The 23,249-nt window shown below is 43.3% G+C and overlaps 1 protein-coding gene across 1 annotated transcript; it reads left to right on the top strand.

Annotated features, from left to right (window-relative positions):
- The first annotated feature begins 69 nt into the window (after positions 1 to 69).
- Positions 70 to 18,183, top strand: LOC139311663 (zinc finger protein 721-like). The gene is made up of 6 exons (XM_070936143.1): positions 70 to 562; positions 809 to 923; positions 2,677 to 2,744; positions 3,998 to 4,127; positions 7,504 to 8,934; positions 16,440 to 18,183. The coding sequence occupies exons 1-6, from the start codon at positions 149 to 151 to the stop codon at positions 18,086 to 18,088; spliced, it is 3,807 nt and encodes a 1,268-aa protein (XP_070792244.1). The 5' UTR covers positions 70 to 148; the 3' UTR covers positions 18,089 to 18,183.
- The last annotated feature ends 5,066 nt before the right edge of the window (positions 18,184 to 23,249 follow it).

Below are 23,249 nucleotides of genomic sequence, written 5' to 3'. Positions count from 1 at the left end.
TTTCTCTTGGGGGAAGAAGAAAAAAAGCGGAATCCCTTGCAGAGATCAGTCCTGCAGCCCCAGAAAAGGTCCCGTGAAGGAAAAGGCATCTGGAGACCCACCAGAGTCCTTGGAGCCATTGGGAGTTGCTCTGCAGGACAGAGAAAGGATGGAGACACAACCTTTTGGAAAGGAGGGAAGCGGAAAAGGCCCTTCAGCTGCTCAGCCTGGGAAGGGGGGGAAGCTCTGGACAAGGACTGGGCAGAAGATCCTGGAGGAGAAAACCATCCTCCCTTCAGAAGTTCAGTCCTGGAAGTTCATCCAATGTCAGGAGGCTGAGGGTCCCCGAGGATTTTGCAGCCACCTCCATGACTTTAGTAGGCGATGGCTGAGATTAGAAAAGCACACCAAAGCCCAGATGCTGGACGTGGTGGTTCTGGAGCAGTTCCTGGCTCTTCTGCCCCCAGAGATGGAGAGCTGGGTGCGGGAATATGGAGCTCAGACCAGCTCCCAGGCGGTGGCCCTGGTGGAAGGCTTCCTCCTGAGCCAGGTGGAGGAACAGAAGAAGCAAGTCGAGTTGCAGGTAAGAGTTCAATAGAGAATAGAGAATCTGTTTGAATACTTCACCCCTCCTTCCCAAACCTCTCTGACATTCATAATATGTGGCAATGTCCCACCAATCCTTGTAGGACATTGTTCCATTGTTTTTTCATTCAGCCACCCTGATGGATTTTGGGGGCTTTGAGGTGGCATTCTGAATATAGGAATCCACTTTATGTCATGTGATGTGCATTAATTCTGCTTCTTCCATCCTTCTTCCTATTGGAAGTGCTGCACTGTGGTGATCAGAGATCCTGAAAGAAAGAAGAATCCATCAACTCCCCTTCAGGGGTTATTTTTCAGGAGGATCCCTTGGGAAGATCAAACTCAGGACACCTCAGGAGGTAATTGAAGATCCTCCAATTACCCATCTGTCTTAACTTCACGCTTTCTACTCTTCTATACAATACTTTCTCCTATTTATACCTCTTTGCACTAATTGCATCTGCAGATAATTGCCCAGCGACCCTCTTTAGGTGAGCCTACTACTCTTGGGGGAAGGAGGAGATTGAGTTCCACCTGAAAGGGTGTACAGAGGAATTGGGCGATTTTTCTGGAAGACAAAATTACTCAACTTGGTTTCCAGTTATTTATTTATTTATTTATTTATTGGTTCGATTTATATGCCGCCCTTCTCCGGAGACTCAGGGCGCCTTACAATGCTTTAAGCAATAGCCTTCATACTTTTGTATATATCTGCTTAGTAGGGCTTTCGGGGCCCCCTAAGCAGTGTTCTTTTTACACAAAGTCATCTTATTGCCCCCACAATCCGGGTCCTCATTTTACCCACCTCGAAAGGATGGAAGGCTGAGTCAACCTTGAGCCTGGTGAGATTTGAACTTGCAGTAATTGCAGGCAGCTGGCAGCTAAGTGCTACTTTAACAGCACTTTAGCCATTGCGCCACCAAGGTTCTTGGATGCCGGCGTGGTTGCTGGTCCAATGGAAGCCCCTGAGGCAGGTTCTTGCTCTGTTATCTGGGAACGGTTTGATCCTGTTGCTCCTCCCAGTTGTTTACTCTGTCTGTTGTTTAAATTCTTAGTCACTATTTTGCTACAAGATATAGACCCTGTTGCTCCTAAGGAAATGGACAGGATCCTAGGGAGTATGGCTACAAGCACCTGTGTTTGGGACAGAAGCGGCATTGGTCGCACTTTTGGATGATCTCTGGCAAGAGCAGGATGGGGGTAGTGCATCCATGCTTGCTCTACTTGCCCTCTTGGGGGATGAGAGTGCGAGGCCTTGTGCTATCCTGGCTCGCTTCCTTCCTCTGCAGCCGCTCTCAGTCAGTGATGATAGGAGGGGAGAGGTCCAGACCTCATCCACTGCTTTGCGGGGTTCCGCAGGGCTCGGTTCTCTCTCCGCTCCTGTTCAAGATTTATATGGAGTCGCTGGGTGAGATCATCTGCCAGCACGGACTGAGATATCACCAATATGCTGACGATACTCAGCTGTATGTCTCGGCCCATGGTGGGTTAAACGATGCCGTGTCCTCCCTGTTGCAGTGCCTGGAGGCTGTTAGGGGCTGGATGGGGAGCAATGGGTGGAAACTAAACCTTGGCAAGACGGAGTAGCTCTGGGTTTGGGGTTCGTTGGCCAAGGGAGAATTGCCACCTCTGATCTTGGATGGGGTGGCAGTACCCCAAGCAGACACTGTGCGTAATCTGTGGGTTCTCCTGGACTCACAACTCCTGCTCGAAGAGAAGGTGGCGGTTGTGGCCTGGAGGGCCTTTGCACAACTACGGGTTGTGCGCCAGTTACACCCCTTCCTGGATGGACAATCCCTACTCACAGTCACTCATGCCCTAATCAGTTCCCGTTTTAACTATTGCCACGGGCTCTACATGGGGCTGCCCTTGAAGGGTATGTGGGCTCCACTTGGTGCAAAACATAGTGGTCCACATGGTTTTCTGCAGATCCCAGTGTGCACATTTATCAACTCTCCTGCAGGAGCTGTATTGGCTGCCAATTTGCTTCCGGGTGCAATTCAAGGTTCTGGTTGTCACCTTTAAAGCCCTTCATGGCTTCGGACCAGGTTATCTGAGGAAATAAATAAATATTTTGTTAATTATTATTTTGAAATTATTTATTTCTTACAGAGAAACAAAGAATGAAATTTTCTGGTTTTCATGACAGCGATCAAACACCGGCTGAACCTCTAAATCAAGTAAGAAAAGGAAAAGTTATTAGATCTGTATTCTCCCTTCAGGAAGTGAAGTGGGTGTGCAGAATGCTCTCTGCTTCTATTCCCTTGTTTGGACTGGATTATTTTTGTGTCCTTCCACAACATGGACAGCAGAATAGCAGGTTGAAGTTGCTGTCAGCCAACATAGCTTCCTCTGGTTGTCTTGTTCTGCTAGGTGCTCCTCCAAATTTGCCATTACAAGAACCACTTCTTTTAACGTCCTTCAAGAATTAGGAATAAACGTATCACAGTGGCAGGAATTGCTAGACCACCTTTCTTTTTTAAATTTATTGACCTCATAAGGTACAGATTAACAGAGTTGGAAGGGACCTTGTAGGTCATCTAGTCCAACCTCCTTACACCATATCTGACAGTTGGCAGTCTAGTCTCTTCTTGAAAGCTTCCGGTGACGAAGCTCCCACTTCTGAAGGAAACTTCTGTTCCATGGGTTGATTGCTTTCACTGTCAGCAAATGTCTCCTTATTTCCAGGTTGAATCACTCCTTGTTCAGTTTCCATCCATTATTCCTTGACTGGCCTTCAGGTGCTTTGGAAAATAGCTTGACCCCCCTCCTCTCTGTGGCAGCCCCTCAAATATTGGAACACTGTTATCGTGTTTCCCCTGGTCCTTCTCTTCACTAGACTAGCCATGCCCAGTTTCTGCACCCGTTCATCGTATGTTTTAGCCTCCAGTCCCCTCATCATCTTGGTTGCTCTTCTTTGCAGTCTTTCTAGAGTCTCAAGATTTTTTTTACATTATGAGAACCAATACTGGATGCAAAGTTCCTAAGGGTGATCTTACCAAGGCATTATGAAGTGGTACTAATACTTGATTCTATCCCTCTCTTAATGCAACCTATGATTCTGTTGGGTGTTTTTTGGCAACTGTAGCACACTACTGGCTCACGTTTAACCGATTGTCCACTAGGACTCCAAGATCCCTGTTGCACTTTCTACTGTAGAACCAGGCATCACCTATTCTATGGCAGTGCATTTGGTTTTTCTTTCCTAAATGTAGCACATTACATTTCTCACCATTGAATTTCATTTTGTTAGAAGTGCCAATCTGTCAATCCTTCTATATCTCAAGCTTATCTTGTGGAGTGTTAGTATTGCTGTCAATTTGGTCTTGTCTGCAAATTTGATGAGTTCCCCTTCTATCAGCTTGTCTAAATCATTGATGAAGATGAACAGCTCTTGCTAATCCTCCTGTTCTGTTCTTTTTTCCGTGTTCAGGAGAATCTTGTGTCCTTCGAGGAGGTGGCTGTGTATTTTTCTGAGGAGGAATGGTCTCAGCTGGATCCTGACCAAAAAGCCCTGCATTCGGAAGTCATGCTTGAAAACTATAGGAACGTGGTCTCTCTCGGTAAGTTTTCCGGCCTTCTGGTACCCCAAAGAAGGAAAGAGTCAGTGTCTCTTTGCTGAGATGTTTTTGGGGCATTCCTTATCTGGATTTTTTCCATTTCTATTTGAACTTATCTGTGCAGGCTGAAAAGAATGAGGTGTGCTTTTATGTGTCCTGTGGAGGTCATGTGAGAGGAATGTGTTGTCATTTGTGCTCCGAAGCCTCCCAAAAGTTTGCGAGAACAGAACTTTCATGCTCAGGCCATGGAAGAGCATTCTCCCAATCCAATTGAAGAAAAAGGCCTCATGCAGTGCGACTCAGAGCATCCTAGGTTACAGGTGATCCCTGAGTTACGACAGTTCACTACGCGACCATTCCAAGTTACAACCTAGCCCTCTCCCAAGTACTTAAGACTCAGTCCTGAAATTGCGAATGTTACAGCACCATGGCCGTCATTTACACTTACAAATGACAGCAGAGGCGCTGCATCAACAATCAGCCTACACCCCCACCGCACCCTGCTGGGACTTTACGAGGATATAGCAAGCCGTCAATTCCTTTACTTGCTTGGATGCATCTGCAGAAAAAAGAGGCCTTAAGTAGTGAGAGATATGCAAGACCAATTGTGGGAAATCTGGCACTATTGATCTCACAGAATCTCGCACTGCAGTACTTTAGGCCACTGTTCTCTGCTAACCAAGGGCTGTATGAGATCCAGGACAAAATGGTTTGCAAACAAAGGGAAGGCCTCTTTGTTTTCAAAGACTTTTGCCCTGGATCTCGTGCAGTGCTCAGTTTGTAGGGAACACAGGCCTAAAGTACTGCAGTGCAAGATCACGCGAGATCATTGATAGGGGGTCAGAGGTCGACCCCGAGGCCCCTTGTATGTGGGGTGCCACAAGGGTCTGTCCTCTCGCCCCTTCTGTTCAACATTTATGTGAAGCCGCTGGGTGAGATCATCCGTGGTTTCGGGGTGAAGTGCCATCAGTACGCTGATGATACTCAGCTGTACATCTCCACCCCGGACCACCCCAATGATGCCCTTGAAGTGATGTCCCGGTGCCTGGAGGCCGTGCGGATCTGGATGGGGAGAAACAGACTCAGGCTCAACCCATCCAAGACCGAGTGGTTGTGGTTTCCGACATCCCGATATAGTCAGTTGGTGCCATCACTGACTATTGGGGGCGACTCATTGGCCCCCACGGAGAGGGTTCGCAACTTGGGTGTCCTCCTGGACTCACGGCTGTCTTTAGAAGAGCACATTTTATTTTATTTATTTTATTTATTAAATTTTTATACCGCCCCCTCTCCCGAAGGACTCGGGGCGGTGAACAGCCAAGATTAAAAACACACAATACAAATATTAAAATGCATTAAAACAGAATTAAATTATCTTAGGCTTCTCCAATTTAAAACCCCGTTACCCATAAAATTCACCAATTAAAAAAATTTTAACCCAGCCCGGCTTGCTGAAACAGAAAAGTCTTCAGGGCCCGGCGGAAGGTCCGGAGATCCGGGATTAGTCGTATCCCTGGGGGCAGCTCATTCCAGAGGGCGGGTGCCCCCACAGAGAAGGCTCTTCCCCGGGGGGTCGCCAGCCGACATTGCCTGACAGACGGCACCCTGAGGAGACCCTCTCTGTGGGAGCGTGTTGGCCGGTGGGAGGTTATCGGAGGCAGAAGGTGGTCTCGTAAATAACTGGGTCCTAAGCCATGGAGCGCTTTGAAGATGAGAACCAACACCTTGAAGCGCACTCGGAAGACCACTGGAAGCCAATGCAGCTCGCGCAGGAGAGGTGTCACGTGGGAGCGCCATGCCGCCCCCATAAGTACCCGCGCGGCTGCATTCTGCACCAGTTGGAGCCTCCGAGTGCTCCTCATGACGGCCGTGGCCAGGGGGACTTTTTATCAGGTCCGCCTGATTCGCCAGTTGCATCCCTTTCTGGATCGGGACTCGTTAAATACGGTCACTCATGCTCTCGTTACTTCCCGCTTGGACTACTGCAATGCTCTCTACATGGGGCTCCCCTTGAGGAGCACCCGGAGGCTCCAGCTGGTCCAGAATGCGGCCGCGCGGGTGATTATGTTAGCGACGAGGCGCTCCCATGTGACCCCCCTCCTGCGCGAGCTGCACTGGCTCCCGGTGGTCTTCCGGGTGCGCTTCAAGGTTTTGGTTACCACCTTTAGAGCGCTCCATGGCATCGGACCGGGGTATCTACGAGACCGCCTTCTGCTACCAATAGCCTCTCACCGACCAGTACGCTCCCATAGAGAGGGACTCCTCAGGGTGCCGTCGGCCAAACAGTGTCGACTGGCGGCCCCCAGGGGGAGAGCCTTCTCTGTGGGGGCACCTACCATCTGGAACGAGCTCCCCCCAGAGATACGGAAGATCCCGGACCTGCACACGTTTCGCCGTGCTCTCAAAACTTTTCTATTTCAGCAAGCTGGCCTGGCCTAACTCCCCTCTTTTAAATTTTTTAAATTTTTTAATTCGTGATCTTATAAATTGGGTGTTTTAATCTGTGTTTCGGCCAAAATATTTAATAATTTTAAGGGATTTTTAATATTTGTATTATCTGTATTTTATCTTGGCTGTTCACCACCCTGAGTCCTTCGGGAGTAGGGCGGTATAGAAATTTGATTAAATAAATAAATAAATAATAATAAATAAATAAATAAATAAATAAATAAATAAATAAATAAATAAATTAGTGTGAGATCTTGCACTTCTCATCTTGTGTGATCTCGCACTAAAGTAGTTTAGGCCTCTGCTCTCTGCAATCGGAAGCCTGTACCAGATCCGGCCAAAAAACCCTTGCCAGCCGATGAGACTTTGGGGCAGCCATTCTTGAAGCCTCCCAACCTTTCCAGTCTCAGTACGATGAGCGTTTACAAGCCAATGGGAGGCTTCAATCAAGGGACTTTGCTCCAAAGTCTCATCGTTGGGATCAAGGAACGGGCCGAGCGGGAATCCTGCCTGTCAGACAGAGGCCGTGGAGTAGCTGCTCCAAGGTAAACCAGGGAAGAAAGAGCTTTTTTCAAAATTGTTTCAGTTCTCACATGTCTGCTAAAATTAATCCACCCCAGTAAATCTTAAGTTTTCTCCTTATACATCCTTGGATGTTTTCCCTGATTATTCCTTGACTCAAAACAGACTTTGTTTGAGATTTGCAGATATTTAGATAATTGTAAAGAAAGAGATGCTTTCTAGATATTTTCAAATCTTTCAGGACTCATGAAGATAGAAATCATCCTGTCTATATCACACCGTTGCAAGCATGCAAACATAAAACATAATGGAATTTTGGAAAAGTTCAGAAGGAAATTCACTTGACTTTGTACGGTTTGATCTTTTTCTCTAACCTTGTTATCGTTTTCATTTCTGTTTTGCTTTGAAGGTAATAATGGGAAGGAGAATCAACATTTCTGTGAACTGTTCCAAGTGATCAATGCTAAAGATGGAACGGAGATGTTTGGAATTCGAATGGAACTAGAAACCCATGATAGAAACCAATCAAATGAATGGAATCAGGAAAGCTTATCTTCCACGGATGCTGTGATGCAAGACTTTCTCACCCAAAAGGAGAAAATAAGGAAAAAATATATTGGGAAAAGTATGAAGCCAATCAAAGCTGAATTACAAGTAAAAGAACACTATTTAAGCCAAAACAAAGGAAAAGATGCTGTAAGAAGACGCAACGGACAAAGTTACAATGGGACATTCATTCCTTCTCTTGGAAATAAGTTCCTTACATCTCAAAAAGTGATTGACACAAAAAAGAAGCCTTACAAATGTTTGGAATGTGGAACATGTTTTGGAAAAAGCAGGCAACTTACTTCCCATGAAAGGATTCACACTGGGGAGAAGGTATACAAATGCAGAGAGTCTGGTAACAGGTTCAGAAGACGTATTAATCTTATTTCCCATAAAAGGATCTACTCAGGAGAGAAACCATATAAATGCATGGAATGTGGAAAAACCTTTGCTTATAGAAATGCACTTATTCCCCACAAAAGGATCCACACAGGGGAGAAGCCATTTAAATGCATGGAGTGTGGAAAGATGTTTGGTCAAAGAGGTCATCTTACTTCCCATAAGAGGATCCACACAGGGGAGAAGCCATTTAAATGCATGGAATGTGGAAAGACCTTTGCTCAAAAAAGTCATCTTATTTCACATAAGGTGATCCACACAGGAGAGAAGGCATTCAAATGCATGGAATGTGGAACGACCTTTGCTCGAAGAGGTAATCTTATTCACCATAAGATGATCCACACAGGGGAGAAGCTGTATAAATGCATGAGGTGTGGAAAGACCTTTACTCATAGCAGTGAACTTACTATGCACAAAGAATTCCACACAGGGGAGAAGCTGTATAAATGCATGGAATGTGGAAAGACCTTTGCTCATAGAGGTAGTCGTATTTCCCATATGAAGATCCACACAGGGGAGAAGCCATATAAATGCATGGAATGTGGAAAGACATTTGCTCAAAGTCGTCAGCTTATTTCCCATAATAAGATTCACACAGGGGAGAAGCCATTTAAATGTATGGAATGTGGAAAAACCTTTGCTCATAGAAATGGACTTACTACCCACAAAAGGACCCACACAGGGGAGAAGCCATTTAAATGCTTGGAGTGTGGAAAGACATTTGCTCAACGTGGTAATCTTATTTCCCATAATATGATTCACACAGGGGAGAAGCCATTTAAATGCATGGAGTGTGGAAAGACCTTTGCTCGGAGACACTATCTTAATTGCCATAAGAGGATCCACACAGGGGAGAAGCCATTTAAATGCATGGAATGTGGAAAGACCTTTGCTCGAAGAGGTAATCTTATGCGCCATAAGATGATCCACACAGCGGAGAAACTGTATAAATGCATGAGGTGTGGAAAGACTTTTACTCGTAGCAGTGAACTTACTATGCACAAAAAATTCCACACGGGAGAAGCTGTATAAATGCATGGAATGTGGAAAGACTTTTGCTCATAGAGGTAGTCGTATTTCCCATATGAAGATCAACACAGGGGAGAAGCCATATAAATGCATGGAGTGTGGAAAGACATTTGCTCAAAGTCGTCAGCTTATTTCCCATAATATGATTCACACAGGGGAGAAGCCATTTAAATGTATGGAATGTTGAAAAACCTTTGCTTATAGAAAAGCACTTACTTCCCACAAAAGGATCCACACGGGAGAAGCCATTTAAATGCATGGAATGTGGAAAGAGCTTTGCTCAGAATGGATGTCTGCTCATAAATGGATTCACGCTCGTGAGAAACTATATAACAATAGTAATTCCACTTAGACTTATATACCTCTGCACAATGATTTACAACACTGAGCAGTTTACAAAGTGAGCACACGATCCCCAGCAATTGGTCCTCATTTTACTGACCTCAGAAGGATGAAAGGCTAAATCAACCATGAGCCGGTGAGGATCGAATTCCTGGCTGTGGGCAATTAGCCTATAGTACTGCATTCTAGCCACTGCCTCACCATATCTATAGCTCTTTATGTATATGCATATTGTGCCTTTGTGATCCAAATGAGACAAGATTGAATCCAACAAAATTAAATTTAACGTGGAAAAACAGTACCTAAAACCTGGCTCAAAACCAGTAACTGTGAAAGGTCCTTGGAGTCGGAATGGATGATCACTTAAGTATGAATCACCTGTGTGTGGCAGCAGATAAAAAAAGTGCATATAATCCTTGGTTGTATAAACAGAGGCATAGAATCAAAATCACATGAAGTATTAGTCCTGCTCAGGGTGGATTTGATTTAAATCAAGTTGATTTCAATCACGATTTAAATATGATTTAAATCACTAGTAAAAAGGCTTGATTTAAATCAATTCGATTTAAACCATAATTTTTAAAGAGCAACTGCCATCTCTGTCCCTCAGCAGCTCCTCCTGTGACCTGCTGTTGACTCACCGAGAGTCCCAATATTGCAGAATATACAACCTTGTCCTACATAACTAAACTCCATTTCATGCTGAATAAACTAAATTATTAATATATCTTAAATAGAAACTACCTTTAGATAGATTTTTTACTCCCAAAAGCATTTTATTAAAATGAATTTGATAAAAAAAAAATGGATTTAAATAAAAAAAATCTGATTTTTTTGATTTAAAAAAAAAATCATTGATTTTTATCCACCCTGGTCCTGCTCTATAAAGCCTTAGTAAGAACACACCTGGAATACTGCATCCAATTTTGGTTATCAAATTACAAAAAAGATGTTGAGACTTTGGAAAAAGTGCAGAGATTAGAATAGGCTGAATAAAGGCCTGGAGACTAAAACATAAAATCTTCCATAAAATCACGGAACGGAAGGATACCGTGAGGGGATCTTTGAGATCATCTCATTCAATTTCAGAGCCCACACCTGATCCCATGAGATTGGAGCTCCAGAACTCAAAGTGACCAAGAAGTGATTTCAAGAAACTTGGTGGCTACATCAAGAGCTCCAGGTTTAACTAGACCAGGGGTGTCAAACTCGCAGTGCCATGTGCTGGCCACGCCCACCCCTGGTTTAGCCAAAGGGAAGTTGTGATATGTCACGTGATCATAATGTGATACCACGAGTTTGACACCCCTGAACTAGACAAGGTCTCTAAACATGGTAACTTTAAGACTTACGGACTTCAACTCCCAGAATTCCTAAGTTGTCTGTGGGAGTTGAAGTCTTAAAGTCTGAAAGTTGCTGAGGTTCCTGAAGTAGACAATGGGTGCATATTGCTTAATTACTGTATTGCAGAGATGTTATCTAAAAGAGAATCGGAAGGACCTGGGTCCTTCCCTTTATACAATAACCTTTCAATTGGGGATTCATAATTACTACCTTACAGAAAATTACAAAATTAAAATCATGAAATGTCATAGACAGGAACGACAATTGTAATAAACTGGTCCATTTTAATAACAATGTTATAATATGGTATACTTATATGTATATTGAATTGAATTGAATACTTTATTTGGTCAAGTGCAATTAGACATGCAAAGTGTATGTGTGTGTATGTACATACACATAAACAAATACCCACAACACAGAAATAGATCTATTTATTCACACTGAGTGGATCTCTTGGGATGTTTCACATTTTCTTCCTGCTTGTTTCCCTTTTATATGTACCTTGGATATATGTAAATATAGTTCCTCGATTATGTTTGGTGAAACATAAAATCATTTTTCACTCTTTTCCTGTCACCATTTTGCAATTCCATCCTTTCTCCAGTCACAGATGAGAGGCCATTCCCCCCCATCTTGATTTCCTCACCAAATGGTCTCATTCTGAGGTAAAAGTTCTGGAACATTCACTAGTTTGAGCTCTCTCTCCATTTTGGAATTATATCCTTGGTCACGAGCAGCCGCTCGACCTTTCCAATTGCTTTAATTAATTGAATTAATTATTTTATTAAAATAGCTGAGAATTAATTCTTACACACCCAGAGCCATGAACGTGAGAAGGGCAGCTTCATATATTGAATTAAAGAAATGAAAACCGATAGAAATCTCAATTTTTCTGATTGTGGCTGTGTCCCATCTTCCCCCACTTAAGACCAAAGTTCTCAACAACCGCAAGACACAAGCTGTGTTTCCCAGAGAGCCTCGTGGTCCTTCTCTTCTGACAACCTGGCTGTTTCTGACTGGATTTGGACCCTTTTGAGGCCTCCTCCAATCTCTGCCCAGCCTTCAGGGCGGCTGTTCCTGAGGGAAGCGAGTTCAAATCCTCCAGAGAGATTTTTCTCCATCTCCACAGACGATTCCTGGACAGGAAGGAGAGGAAGATGGAGAAAGTGCCCCCTCTGGAGACCTTGAAGCCTTTGTCTGCCAGGGAGCAATGGGGAGGGGCCTTTCTCCTACTCTCAAGCCCATCATCCCTGCCCTCTCCCTCCCCCTCAGACGCGCTCCTGTTTCCCGCCTTTTCTACAATCCTGGCCCTTTGCGCGCAATCCACTAGGGGGAGCCTCCTCCTGCTAAGAAGGTAGCGTCATGCGCTTCCCCATTGGTCCACTGAAGGGCGAACGTCACAGCTGCCTTTCCTGAGGAGGCTGGGAAGGAAATGACATCACGAAGGCTTGCCACTCTAGGACGCCGCGCTCGCTCTCCTTAAACCCTCTACAGGAGGCGGCGAGGTTGCGGGAGAATCTGGCGGGGAGAAATCCAGACGTTGCCCGGGTGAGTTGGGGGCTCTTCCCGGGCAAAGGGAGGCGCAGGAGGGAGAGACTCTCGCCCGGCCTTCCTCCGGCTTCGATCCCGGGTCCCATGCTCCCCAGCCGCCCTCTTCATGCGAAGAGCCCGAGTGGGGGGAGGGGAGGGTCGGCCTTGCGGAGGCCCAGCAGGAGGGGAGAGAAGCCGGGCGAGGAGGAGGCAGGATTCGCACCAGGCTCCCTGTCTCCGGAGGGGAGAGAAGCGGGGCGGCCTCTCCAGCTGCCTCCTTCCCGGCCCTGCTCGGGGGCACCTCAGTCCTGCACTGGGATGAGCCTCTTGGGGCTCCGGGGAGGTTGGGGGAAGGTCGCTCAGTGGCTGAATTCCACTTTCTAATTCTTAATATTTATTTTTTCTTCCCATCTCAGATACAGAAACTGGAAGCTATTTGTGGTCTTTGCAAGGCAAACTTTTCTCTTGGGGGAAGAAGAAAAAGAGCGGAATAACTTGCAGGGATCAGTCCTGCAGCACCAATTCCTGGCTCTTCTGCTCCGAGAGATGGAGAGCTGGTTGCAGGAATATGGAGCTCAGACCAGCTCCCAGGCGGTGGCCCTGGCTGAAGGCTTCCTCCTGAGCCAGGCGGAGGAGCAGAAGGAGCAGGTCGAGTTGCAGGTAAGAATTCAAAAGAGAATAGAGAATCTGTTTGAATACTTCACCCCTCCTTCCCAAACCTCTCTGACATTCATAATATGTGGCAATGTCCCACCAATTCTTGTAGGACATTGTTCCATTGTTTTCTCATTCAGCCACACTGATGGATATTGGGGGCTTTGAGATGGCGTTCCGAATATAAGAATCCACTTTACGTCATGTAATGTGCATTAATTCTGCTGGCCAAGGGAGAATTGCCACCTCTGGTCTTGGATGGGGTGGCACTACCCCAAGCAGACACTGTGCGTAATCTGTGGGTTCTCCTGGACTCACAACTCCTGCTCGAAGAGAAGGTGGCGGTTGTGGCCTGCAGGGCCTTTGCACAACTACGGGTTGTGTGCCAGTTACACCCCTTCCTGGATGGACAATCCCTACTCACAGTCACTCATACCCTAATCAGTTGTTGTTGTTGTTATTGTTACTAATTGAATTTGTATACCGCCAAAGGATAAAATACATACAATACAAATGTTAAAATACAATTAAATAATTTGGTCTGGAAAACAAAAACACCCCAAATTTATAAGACAAATTTAAAATTTAGAAAATTTAAAAAACAGTTTAAAAAAGAGGCTAGGCCAGGCCGGCCTGCTGGAATAGGAATGTTTTGAGGGCATGGCGGAAAGCGCGCAGATCCGGAATCCTCCATATCTCCAGGGGGGAGCTCGTTCCAGATGGCAGGTGCCCCCACAGAGAAGGCTCTCCCCCTAGGGGCCGATAGTCGACACAGTTTGACCGACGGCACCCTAAGAAGCCCCTCTCTATGGGAGCGTACTGGTCGGTGAGAGGCTACTGGTGGCACAAGGCGGTCTCGTAGATACCCCGGTCCTTAGCCATGGAGCGGTCTAAAGGTGGTAACCAAAACCTGGAAGCGCACCCGGAAGACCACCGGGAGCCAGTGCAGCTCGCGCAGGAGGGGGGGTCACATGGGAGCACCACGTCGCTCCCATAACCACCTGCGCGGCCGCATTCTGGAACAGCTGTAGCCTCCGGGTACTCCTCAAGGAGAGCCCCATGTAGAGAGCATTGCAGTAGTCCAGGCGGGAAGTGACGAGGGCATGAGTGACCGTATTTAACGAGTCCCGATCCAGAAAGGGACACAACTGGCGAATCAGGCGAACCTGATAAAATGCCCTCAAGACCACAGCCGTCAAATGCTCTTCTAAAGACAGCTGTGAGTCCAGGAGGACACCCAAGTTGCGAGCCCTCTCCGTGGGGGCCAACGACTCGCCCCCAATAGTCAGTGATGGCACCAAGTGACTATATTGGGATGTCGGAAACCACAGCCACTCGGTCTTGGATGGGTTGAGCCTGAGCCTGTTTCTCCCCATCCAGATCCTTACAACCTCCAGGCACTGGGACATCACTTCAAGGGCATCATTGGGGTGGTCCAGGGTGGAGATGTACAGATGATTGTCATCAGCGTATTGGTGGTACTTCACCCCAAAACCATGGATGATCTCACCCAGCGGCTTCACATAAATGTTGAACAGAAGGGGCGAGAGGACCGACCCTTGTGGCACCCCACATACAAGGGGCCTCGGGGTCGACCTCTGCCCCCCTGCCAACACAGACTGCAATCGATTGGAGAGAAAGGAGGAGAACCACCGCAACACGATGCCCCCCACCCCTAACTTTTCAAGCAAGTGCAGCATGATACCATGGTCGATGGTATCAAAAGCCGCTGAGAGGTCTAATAGGACCAGGACAGAGGAGCAACCCCTGTCCCGAGCTCTCCAGAGATCATCTACCAATGCGGCCAATGCCATTTCCGTGCTGTACCCAGGCTTGAAGAGTACGTGGGCTCCACTTGGTGCAAAACATAGTGGTCCACATGGTTTTCTGCAGATCCCAGTGTGCAGTGTGTTAGTATTGCTGTCAATTTGGTCTTGTCTGCAAATTTGATGAGTTCCCCTTCTATCAGCTTGTCTAAATCATTGATGAAGATGAACAGCTCTTGCTAATCCTCCTGTTCTGTTCTTTTTTCCGTGTTCAGGAGAGTCTTGTGTCATTCGAGGAGGTGGCTGTGTATTTCTCTGAGGAGGAGTGGTCTCAGCTGAATCCTGACCAAAAAGCGCTGCATTTGGAAGTCATGCTTGAAAACTATAGGAACGTGGTCTCCCTCGGTAAGTTTTTTTGTCCCAAATCAGAGAGTTCAAGAAGCCAGATTATTTTTATTAAATAAATACTAATCAGATACTGTCTCCTGGGAGGGAGAAGGAAAGGATCTGGCCTTCTGGTACTCCAAGGAAGGAAAGAGTCAATGTCTCTTTGCTGAGATGCTTTTGGGCCATTTCTTTAGAATAAAATAGAATAGAATACAACACAACACAATACTTTTTTGGCCAAGTGTGATTGGACACAAGGAATCAGAAGCCTGTACCAGATCTGGCAAAAAAGCCCTTGCAAGCCGATGAGACTTTGGGGCAGCAAAATAGCCATTCACATGTCTGCTAAAATTTAGTACAGTGGTCTAAAGCACCCTGTTATTAACACCAGCTGCCTGCAATTACTGCAGGTGCGAATCTCACCAGGCTCAAGGTTGACTCAGCCTTCCATCTTTTCTAAGGTAGGTAAATTGAGGACCCAGTTGTGGGGGCAATAAGCTGACTTTGTATAAATATACAAAAGTATGAAGGCTATTGCTTAGCGCATTGTAAGCCGCCCTGAGTCTCCGGAGAAGGGCAGCATATAAATCAAATAATAAAAAAAAATTAATCTACTCCAGTAAATCTTATGGACGTATCTCCTTATTCTTCCTTGGATGTTTCCCCTGATTATTCCTTGACTCAAAACAGACTTTGTTTGAGATTTGCAGATATTTAGATAATTGTAAAGAAAGAGATGTTTTCTAGATATTTTCAAATCTTTCAGGACTCATGAAGATAGAAATCATCCTGTCTATATCAGGATGTAAGCACCGTTGTAAGCATGCAAACATAAAACATAATGGAATTTTGGAAAAATTCAGAAGGAAATTCACTTGACTTTGTACGGTTTGATCTTTTTTTCTAACCTTGTTATCGTTTTCATTTCTCTTCTGCTTTGAAGGTAATAATGGGCAGGAGAATCAAGTGATCAATGCTAAAGATGGAACGGAGAAGTTTGGAATTCGAATGGAATTAGAAACCCATGATAGAAACCAGTCAAATGATTGGAATCAGGAAAACTCATCTTCCACTGATGCTGCGATGCAAGACTTTCTCGCCCAACAGGAGAAAATAAGGAAAAAATATATTGGGAAAAGTATGAAGCTAATCAAAGCTAAATTACAAGTAAAAGAACACTATTTAAGCCAAAACAAAGGAGAAGATGCTATAAGAAGACACAACGGACAAAGTTACAATGGGACATTCATTCCTTCTCTTGGAAATAAGTTCCTAACATCTCAAAAAGTGATTGACACAAAAGAGAAGCCTTACAAATGTTTGGAATGTGGTACATGTTTTGGAAAAAGCAGGCAACTTACTTCCCATGAAAGGATTCACACTGGGGAGAAGCCATTTAAATGTATGGAATGTGGAAAAACCTTTGCTTATAGAAATGGACTTACCACCCACAAAAAGATCCACACAGGGGAGAAGCCATATAAATGCATGGAGTGTGGAAAGACATTTGCTCAAAGTGGTCAGCTTCTTTCCCATAATATGATTCACACAGGGGAGAAGCCATTTAAATGTATGGAATGTGGAAAAACCTTTGCTTATAGAAATGGACTTACTACCCACAAAAAGATCCACACAGGGGAGAAGCCATATAAATGCATGGAGTGTGGAAGGATGTTTGGTCAAAAAAGTCATCTTATTTTACATAAGAGGATCCATACAGGGGAGAAGCCATTTAAATGCATGGAATGTGGAAAGACCTTTGCTCAGAAAAGTCATCTTATTTTACATAAGGTGATCCACACAGGAGAGAAGGCATTCAAATGCAAGGAGTGTGGAAAGACCTTTGCTCAAAGAAGTAATCTTATTCGCCATAAGATGATCCACACGGGGGAGAAGCCGTATAAATGCATGGAGTGTGGAAAGACCTTTACTCGTAGCAGTGAACTTACTATACACAAAAAGTTCCACACAGGGGAGAAGCTGTATAAATGCATGGAGTGTGGAAAGACCTTTGCTCAAAGATGTAATCTTATTTCCCATATGAAGATCCACACAGGGGAGAAGCCGTATAAATGCATGGAGTGTGGAAAGACATTTGCTCAAAGTGGTCACCTTATTTCCCATAATATGATTCACACAGGGGAGAAGCCATTTAAATGTATGGAATGTGGAAAAACCTTTGCTCAAAGAAATGGACTTACTACCCACAAAAAGATCCACACAGGGGAGAAGCCATTTAAATGCTTGGAGTGCGGAAAGACCTTTGCTCAAGGAAGTAATCTTATTTGCCATAAGAGGATCCACACAGGGGAGAAGCCATTTAAATGCATGGAATGTGGAAAAACCTTTGCTCAAAAAAATCATCTTATTTTACATAATGTGATCCACACAGGGGAGAAGCCATATAAATGCATGGAGTGTGGAAAGACCTTTGCTCGGAAACACCATCTTAATTGCCATGAGGTGATCCACACAGGGGAGAAGCCTTTTAAATGCAGAGAGTGTGGAAGGACCTTTGCTTGGAGACGCCATCTTAATCGCCATGAGGTGATCCACACAGGGGAGAAGCCATTTAAATGCATGGAATGTGGAAAGGCTTTTGCTCATAGCAATGAGCTAAGAACACACAAAAAGATCCACATAGGGGAGAAGCCGTATAAATGCACGGAATGTGGAAAGACTTTTGCTCAGTGCAGTTACCTAAGAATACACAAAAGGATCCACACAGGGGAGAAGCCATATAAATGCATGGAATGTGGAAAAACCTTTGCTTATAGAAATGTACTTACTACCCACAAAAAGATCCACACAGGGGAGAAGCCATTTAAATGCTTGGAGTGTGGAAAGACCTTTGCTCAAAGAGGTCATCTTATTTGCCATAAGAGGATCCATACAGGGGAGAAGCCATTTAAATGCATGGAATGTGGAAAGACCTTTGCTCAAAAAAGTTATCTTATTTCCCATATGAAGATCCACACAAGGGAGACCATATAAATACATGGAATGTGAAAAGAGCTTTGCTCAGAAAGGTAAACTTCTCATAAAAGGATCCATGCTCAGGAGAAAACATATAGCAATAGCAATTTAATGTGGAGAAAAGGAACATTTTACACCTGGGCAGGAAACAGATTACATAAACCTGGCTCAAAAACAGGGTGGATTTGATTTAAATCAAACTGATTTAAATCACGATTTAAATCACTAGTCAGTAAGGCTTGATTTAAATCATAGTTTTCTACATAAAGACTAATTCTTACTGGTATAACTAATATGGAAGTAAATGAAGATTTTTAGAATAACAACTTTTCATATTAGTTTTTTTATCCTCAGCTTAATAGGTTAATCATTCATATTTGGACAACTTTTCTGTTGTACTTAGGAAGGAGAAAAATAATCTTTACCTTAATAATAATAATTTAAATAGATTTATTCAACTGAAACAATAACATTACAGCAAATCTTATTTGCTTAAACAAACATCCATGTTTGTTAAGTAATTTGACTAAACAAAATATATATATTTTAAGAAACTTAGATTGTCAGCCCAGCCTACACATGAAAAACTTAAATACTGTCCTCTGTAGCTCACTCGTCATCTTCATCTTTGTTAATAATCTGGAAAAGAAAAATAAGCTTTCCTGCTTTATCGGGTCCCAAATGATTTCTCAATTTAGAATGAATGAGTCCAAAGGAAGAGAATATTCTTTCAACGCCTGCAGAAGCTACTGCTGTTAAAAGTGAAATCATTACTTGAACAGTCTCTAAATCCAAGTGTTTAAGTGACTTCCACCAGTTCACTGGTGTGACTTTCTTTAAAATATCTTCAGCAAACATATATTTCTTGAATGGTTCCCCCTTAGCTTTGAAGTTTATTATAGTTGGCATTACAGATGGATGATTGCTGGATACCCATGTCATAGCTAACTCCTCTTCCTCAGCACTTAAGTTTTGACCCTGATACTGGATATTGTCAATATTTGCCAAAAAATGAGCTGGAGACAGTACTTGTCCCATTTGCTTGTAATTTAATTCTGTCCATGTGTAGTTCTGTTTTTAAGTGTTCACTCAGTTCCTTCCAAATTTCAACAGCATCAGCAATAAAAGAGCTATTTTTCTGTATTTTGTTTAAAGCTTCAGAGATTGGTTTCAGGATGCTCAGCATATGTTCAACATTTCTCTTAAGCCCAATGTTGAGGATTTTGGCCGTAACAGTGCCATCTATTTTATCTCGATTTTCTTCACAAACTGTCATCAGAATAGGCCAGTTCTTGATATACTGCTCAAAATAGTCCACCACAGAGTTCCATCTAACATCTTGTGGGAGCGTTAACTTGGTTCCACCCATCCTTTTCAGAGCTGCTGCAGCAAAATGATTGTTACGGAAGTATTTAGCAATTTCAACAACATTAGTCTTTATTTCTGGAACACTTAAGTCTTTGGCTAAGAGGTGCAGCAAATGAGCACTACAACCATATGTTATTAGCTTTGTATTCCCTTCCTGCTCTTCTAAATTTCTTCTCATCTTGGATACATTTGCAGCATTGTCTGTGACCAAACTGTGTACTAGACATTTGAATTTTTGTTCACATGTTATTATAGCTTTTACTGCCACTTCTTGTAAGTATTCTGCTGTGTGTGCATTTCCTGATGTATCAATTGTTTGGGCAGGGAAGACTTTCCCTTCTTCTGTTGTTATACAAGCACATACAATAGGATCATTGTGGACATTACTCCACCCATCAATACTTAGGTTAACAATTCTACCCTCCAGAGCTGTTGCACATTGCTCCATTTCTCTGTCATACACTTTATCCAGCAGTTTGCCTGCAACATCTGCTCTGCTGGGTGGACTGTATCCTGGTCTCAGTGACTGAACCATATTAATGAAATTTGGGTTCTCAGTCAGACCGAAAGAAGAGTTCGTTGCATAAACAAACTGGGCAATTTTTTTCATCAATTAACTCTTTTCTAATCTGCTAGTTTTTATCACAAACTTATCTATGGTGGTTCCAGGAGGGAAGGGTTTTTTCTTTCTTTTAGGTGATAGTGATATGTGGCTGTGGGTGTCTGATGATGATGATGCTAATGAAGCACTATCCTGGATGGATAACTCTGAAACTGTAGAACAGGAGGATGGTGATCTTGAAGATGGAGAGTTTCCAGAATCCACGAATTCCCCTAAACAAAAAAGTCAATGCTGTTATTTTATTGTTTATACAATTTCTGCTTATTGTACACAGCACTGCCCTAAAAGGAATATTTGCTTTTCTTCATAACTGTACCAAATGACAGTAACATGCAGTAATAATAAGAAATATAATTTTGCTCAAAACATGACAGTTCAAGGCAGTCTTTAGAAATATGATTCAGTAAAAATGTTTACCAACCTGAAGATCCTGCCTATTCAAATGTGTTTCTTTGGTCATCTTCATCACAGCACTTCTCATGATGTTGCCTCAATCGGGCCACCAGGCCTTGCATTTCTTTGTTGCAGTGTTTGCAGTTTGCACGCATGCCTGCCTTACCGATAGGTAAAGGAATTTCATTAAAATATTGCCAAACTGGGTCTCTTTTATGGCCTGCTGTCATTATAGGTTTTTTCCTCCAAGGAAAGAATGTGATAAACCTCAGGTCATACACACAAAAAGATCGAAAGACTTGTCTGTCTGTGGCTGTGCAGTATTGTGCTCAGAAAGTTTCACTTTCATTTTGTACTGCTTGTCTGCTTGCCCCTTCCTCCTCACACTTAGTTTCACTTTCTTCTTGTGCAGATCTATTCCACTCCAAACAATCAGAAAAATATTGTTTCTATTCTATTCACTGAACTTCTTGAAACTTAGAACTGAAGGGGTTGATTCTGTATTAATAGGTTTGTAGAACAATAGGATTAAGGTCTATTCTCAACTCTGTTCATGTTATAACATTTTTGCTGTGAAGAAGAGGCATGTGATCTCTGCTGAGTCAAATTCAGTTTTGAGAACTGCAAAAGTAAACCAAGCATCTGTGATAATATTTTGTAGGCAGAGAAACTGCCCAATAATCTTACAAAAACCTCTGGAAGAGCATGACATTGTGAATGGATTAATGGAATTTATTTACCAAAAAAATTAAGCATATACAGCCTTATTCTACATAATTAAAAAACTAATCTTTATTTCATGATGGAATAACCTTTGGATGGTAATATATTTTCCTCAAAAAGCATTTTATTTAAAAAAATCTGATTTAAATCAAAAAAATCCGATTTAAATTTTAAAAATCTGATTTTTTTATTTTAAAAAAAAATCATTGATTTTTATCCACCCTGCTCAAAAATAATTCTGAAAGGGTCCTTGGAGTCAGAATGGATGATCAATTAAGCAGCATGAGTCACCTGTGTGTGGCAGCAGATAAAAAAAGTGCATGCAATAAACAGAGGCATAGAATTAAAATTACATGAAGTATTAGTACCGCTCCATAAAGCCTTAGTAAGACCACACCTGGAATACTGCATCCTGTTTGGGTCATCACATTACAAAAAAGATGTTGAAACTTTGGAAAAAGTGCAAAGAAGAACAGCTAAACTGATTAAAGGCCAAAAGACAAAAATAAGAATGGTTATAGGAACTGGGCATGGCTAGTCTAGTGAAGAGAAGGACCAGGGGAGACAGGATAGCAGTGTTCCAATATTTGAGGGGCTTCCACAGAGACAAGGGGGTCAAGCTATTTTCCAAGGCATCCGAAGGTCAGACAAGGAATAATGGATGGAAACTTATCAAGAAGCGATTCTACCTAGAAATAAGGAGAATTTTTCTGACAGAAACATCGACCAATGAAAGAGCTTGCCTTCAGAAGTTGTGGGAGCTTCATCACTGGAAGCTTTCAAGAAGAGATTGGACTGTCATTTGTCAGAAATGGTGTAGGGTCTCCTGCTTGGGCGGGGGGGTTGGACTAGAATAGATGAATTACAAGGTCCGTTCCGACTCTGTTAATCTAATATCTAATTTTTCCTCCAAACCACCAGAGGGCAAGATAAGAAACAAATGGATGGAAACTAATCAAGGAAAGAAGGAATCTGGAATTTCTTTACAGTGAGGACAATTAACAATTTGGGACATTGAGGGTGCTTCATCACTGGACATTTGACCTGAAAGTGATATTTTCTTTTCTGTACACTGAGAGTGTATGCATCAAGACAAATTCCTTGTGTGTCCAATCACACTTGGCCAATAAAAAATTCTATTCTATTCTATTCTATTCTATTCTATTCTATTCTATTCTATTCTATTCTATTCTATTCTATTCTATTCTATTCTATTCTATTCTATTCTATTCTATTCTATTCCATTCCATTCCATTCCATTTGTGGTGGCCAATATTTAAGTGGTGGAGATTCCTCAATCATTTCAAGTAACTCCCTCTGATGAGTATTGCCACTAGAGCAGAGTTGCAGTCAGAAATGCAATTAGTCCTGAATCCCTTGCTATTGTTTCAGCTTTTCTTCCTTTGCTTACTATTGTTGCCTGTGACAATCAGGCAACTCAGCTGGGGTCGTCAAAGGCTTTTAAAAGCATTTTTTCCTACAGCCTCTTTGCTTGAAGAGGTTGCAGAAAAAATGCTTTTAAAAGCCTCTGACGATCCCAGCTGAGCCACGGGATCATCAGAGGCTGTTTTTTTACTTTTAAAAGCATTTTTTCAGCCGAAGAGGTTGCATTTAAAAGTTTTTTTAAAAAGCCTCTGATCATCACACAACTCAGCTAGGCATGGGGGGGGGCAGGGATTTTTGCTACCGGTTCTCCAAACCACCCGCCGCCATTGCTAATGGATCGGGTGATCCGATCCGAACCGGGAGCATTTCACCCCTGGTGCCAGTGTAACTTTTTTCACATAATTGTGTAAAAAAAGTGCTGCTTCAATTCATTTATTAAAACACAGAAAAGTGTTGTGGGAATACATTTGTGTCTGTACCAACGTTCTGCCACACAGGGAGCATTAAAGTAAGTGATCATGTGGCTGGCATGACTAAATGTCAAAGGCGCACAGAATGCTGTTACCTTCCTACCAAAAATGGTCCCTATTTTTCTACTTGCATTTTTTATGTGCTTTTGAGCTGCTAGGTTGACAGAATCTGGGATTCGAACCACTGAACTCCTGATGTTTCTATCGACAAGCACCC

Source organism: Pituophis catenifer, unplaced genomic scaffold (assembly GCF_029215685.1).
Source record: "Pituophis catenifer annectens isolate HBS135680 unplaced genomic scaffold, rPitCat1.0.hap2 SCAF_2, whole genome shotgun sequence".
Taxonomy (NCBI): Eukaryota; Metazoa; Chordata; class Lepidosauria; order Squamata; family Colubridae; genus Pituophis; species Pituophis catenifer.
This window is presented reverse-complemented; position numbering and strand designations above follow the sequence as displayed.

Bases quoted from the DNA above. Each gene is read 5' to 3' on its own strand.
- LOC139311663 (XM_070936143.1), top strand. From the start codon at position 149: ATGGAGACACAACCTTTTGGAAAGGAGGGAAGCGGAAAAGGCCCTTCA. The intron at 563-808 runs GTAAGAGTTCAA...TCCTATTGGAAG, and splicing joins AGAAGCAAGTCGAGTTGCAG to TGCTGCACTGTGGTGATCAG. The intron at 924-2,676 runs GTAATTGAAGAT...TATTTCTTACAG, and splicing joins AACTCAGGACACCTCAGGAG to AGAAACAAAGAATGAAATTT.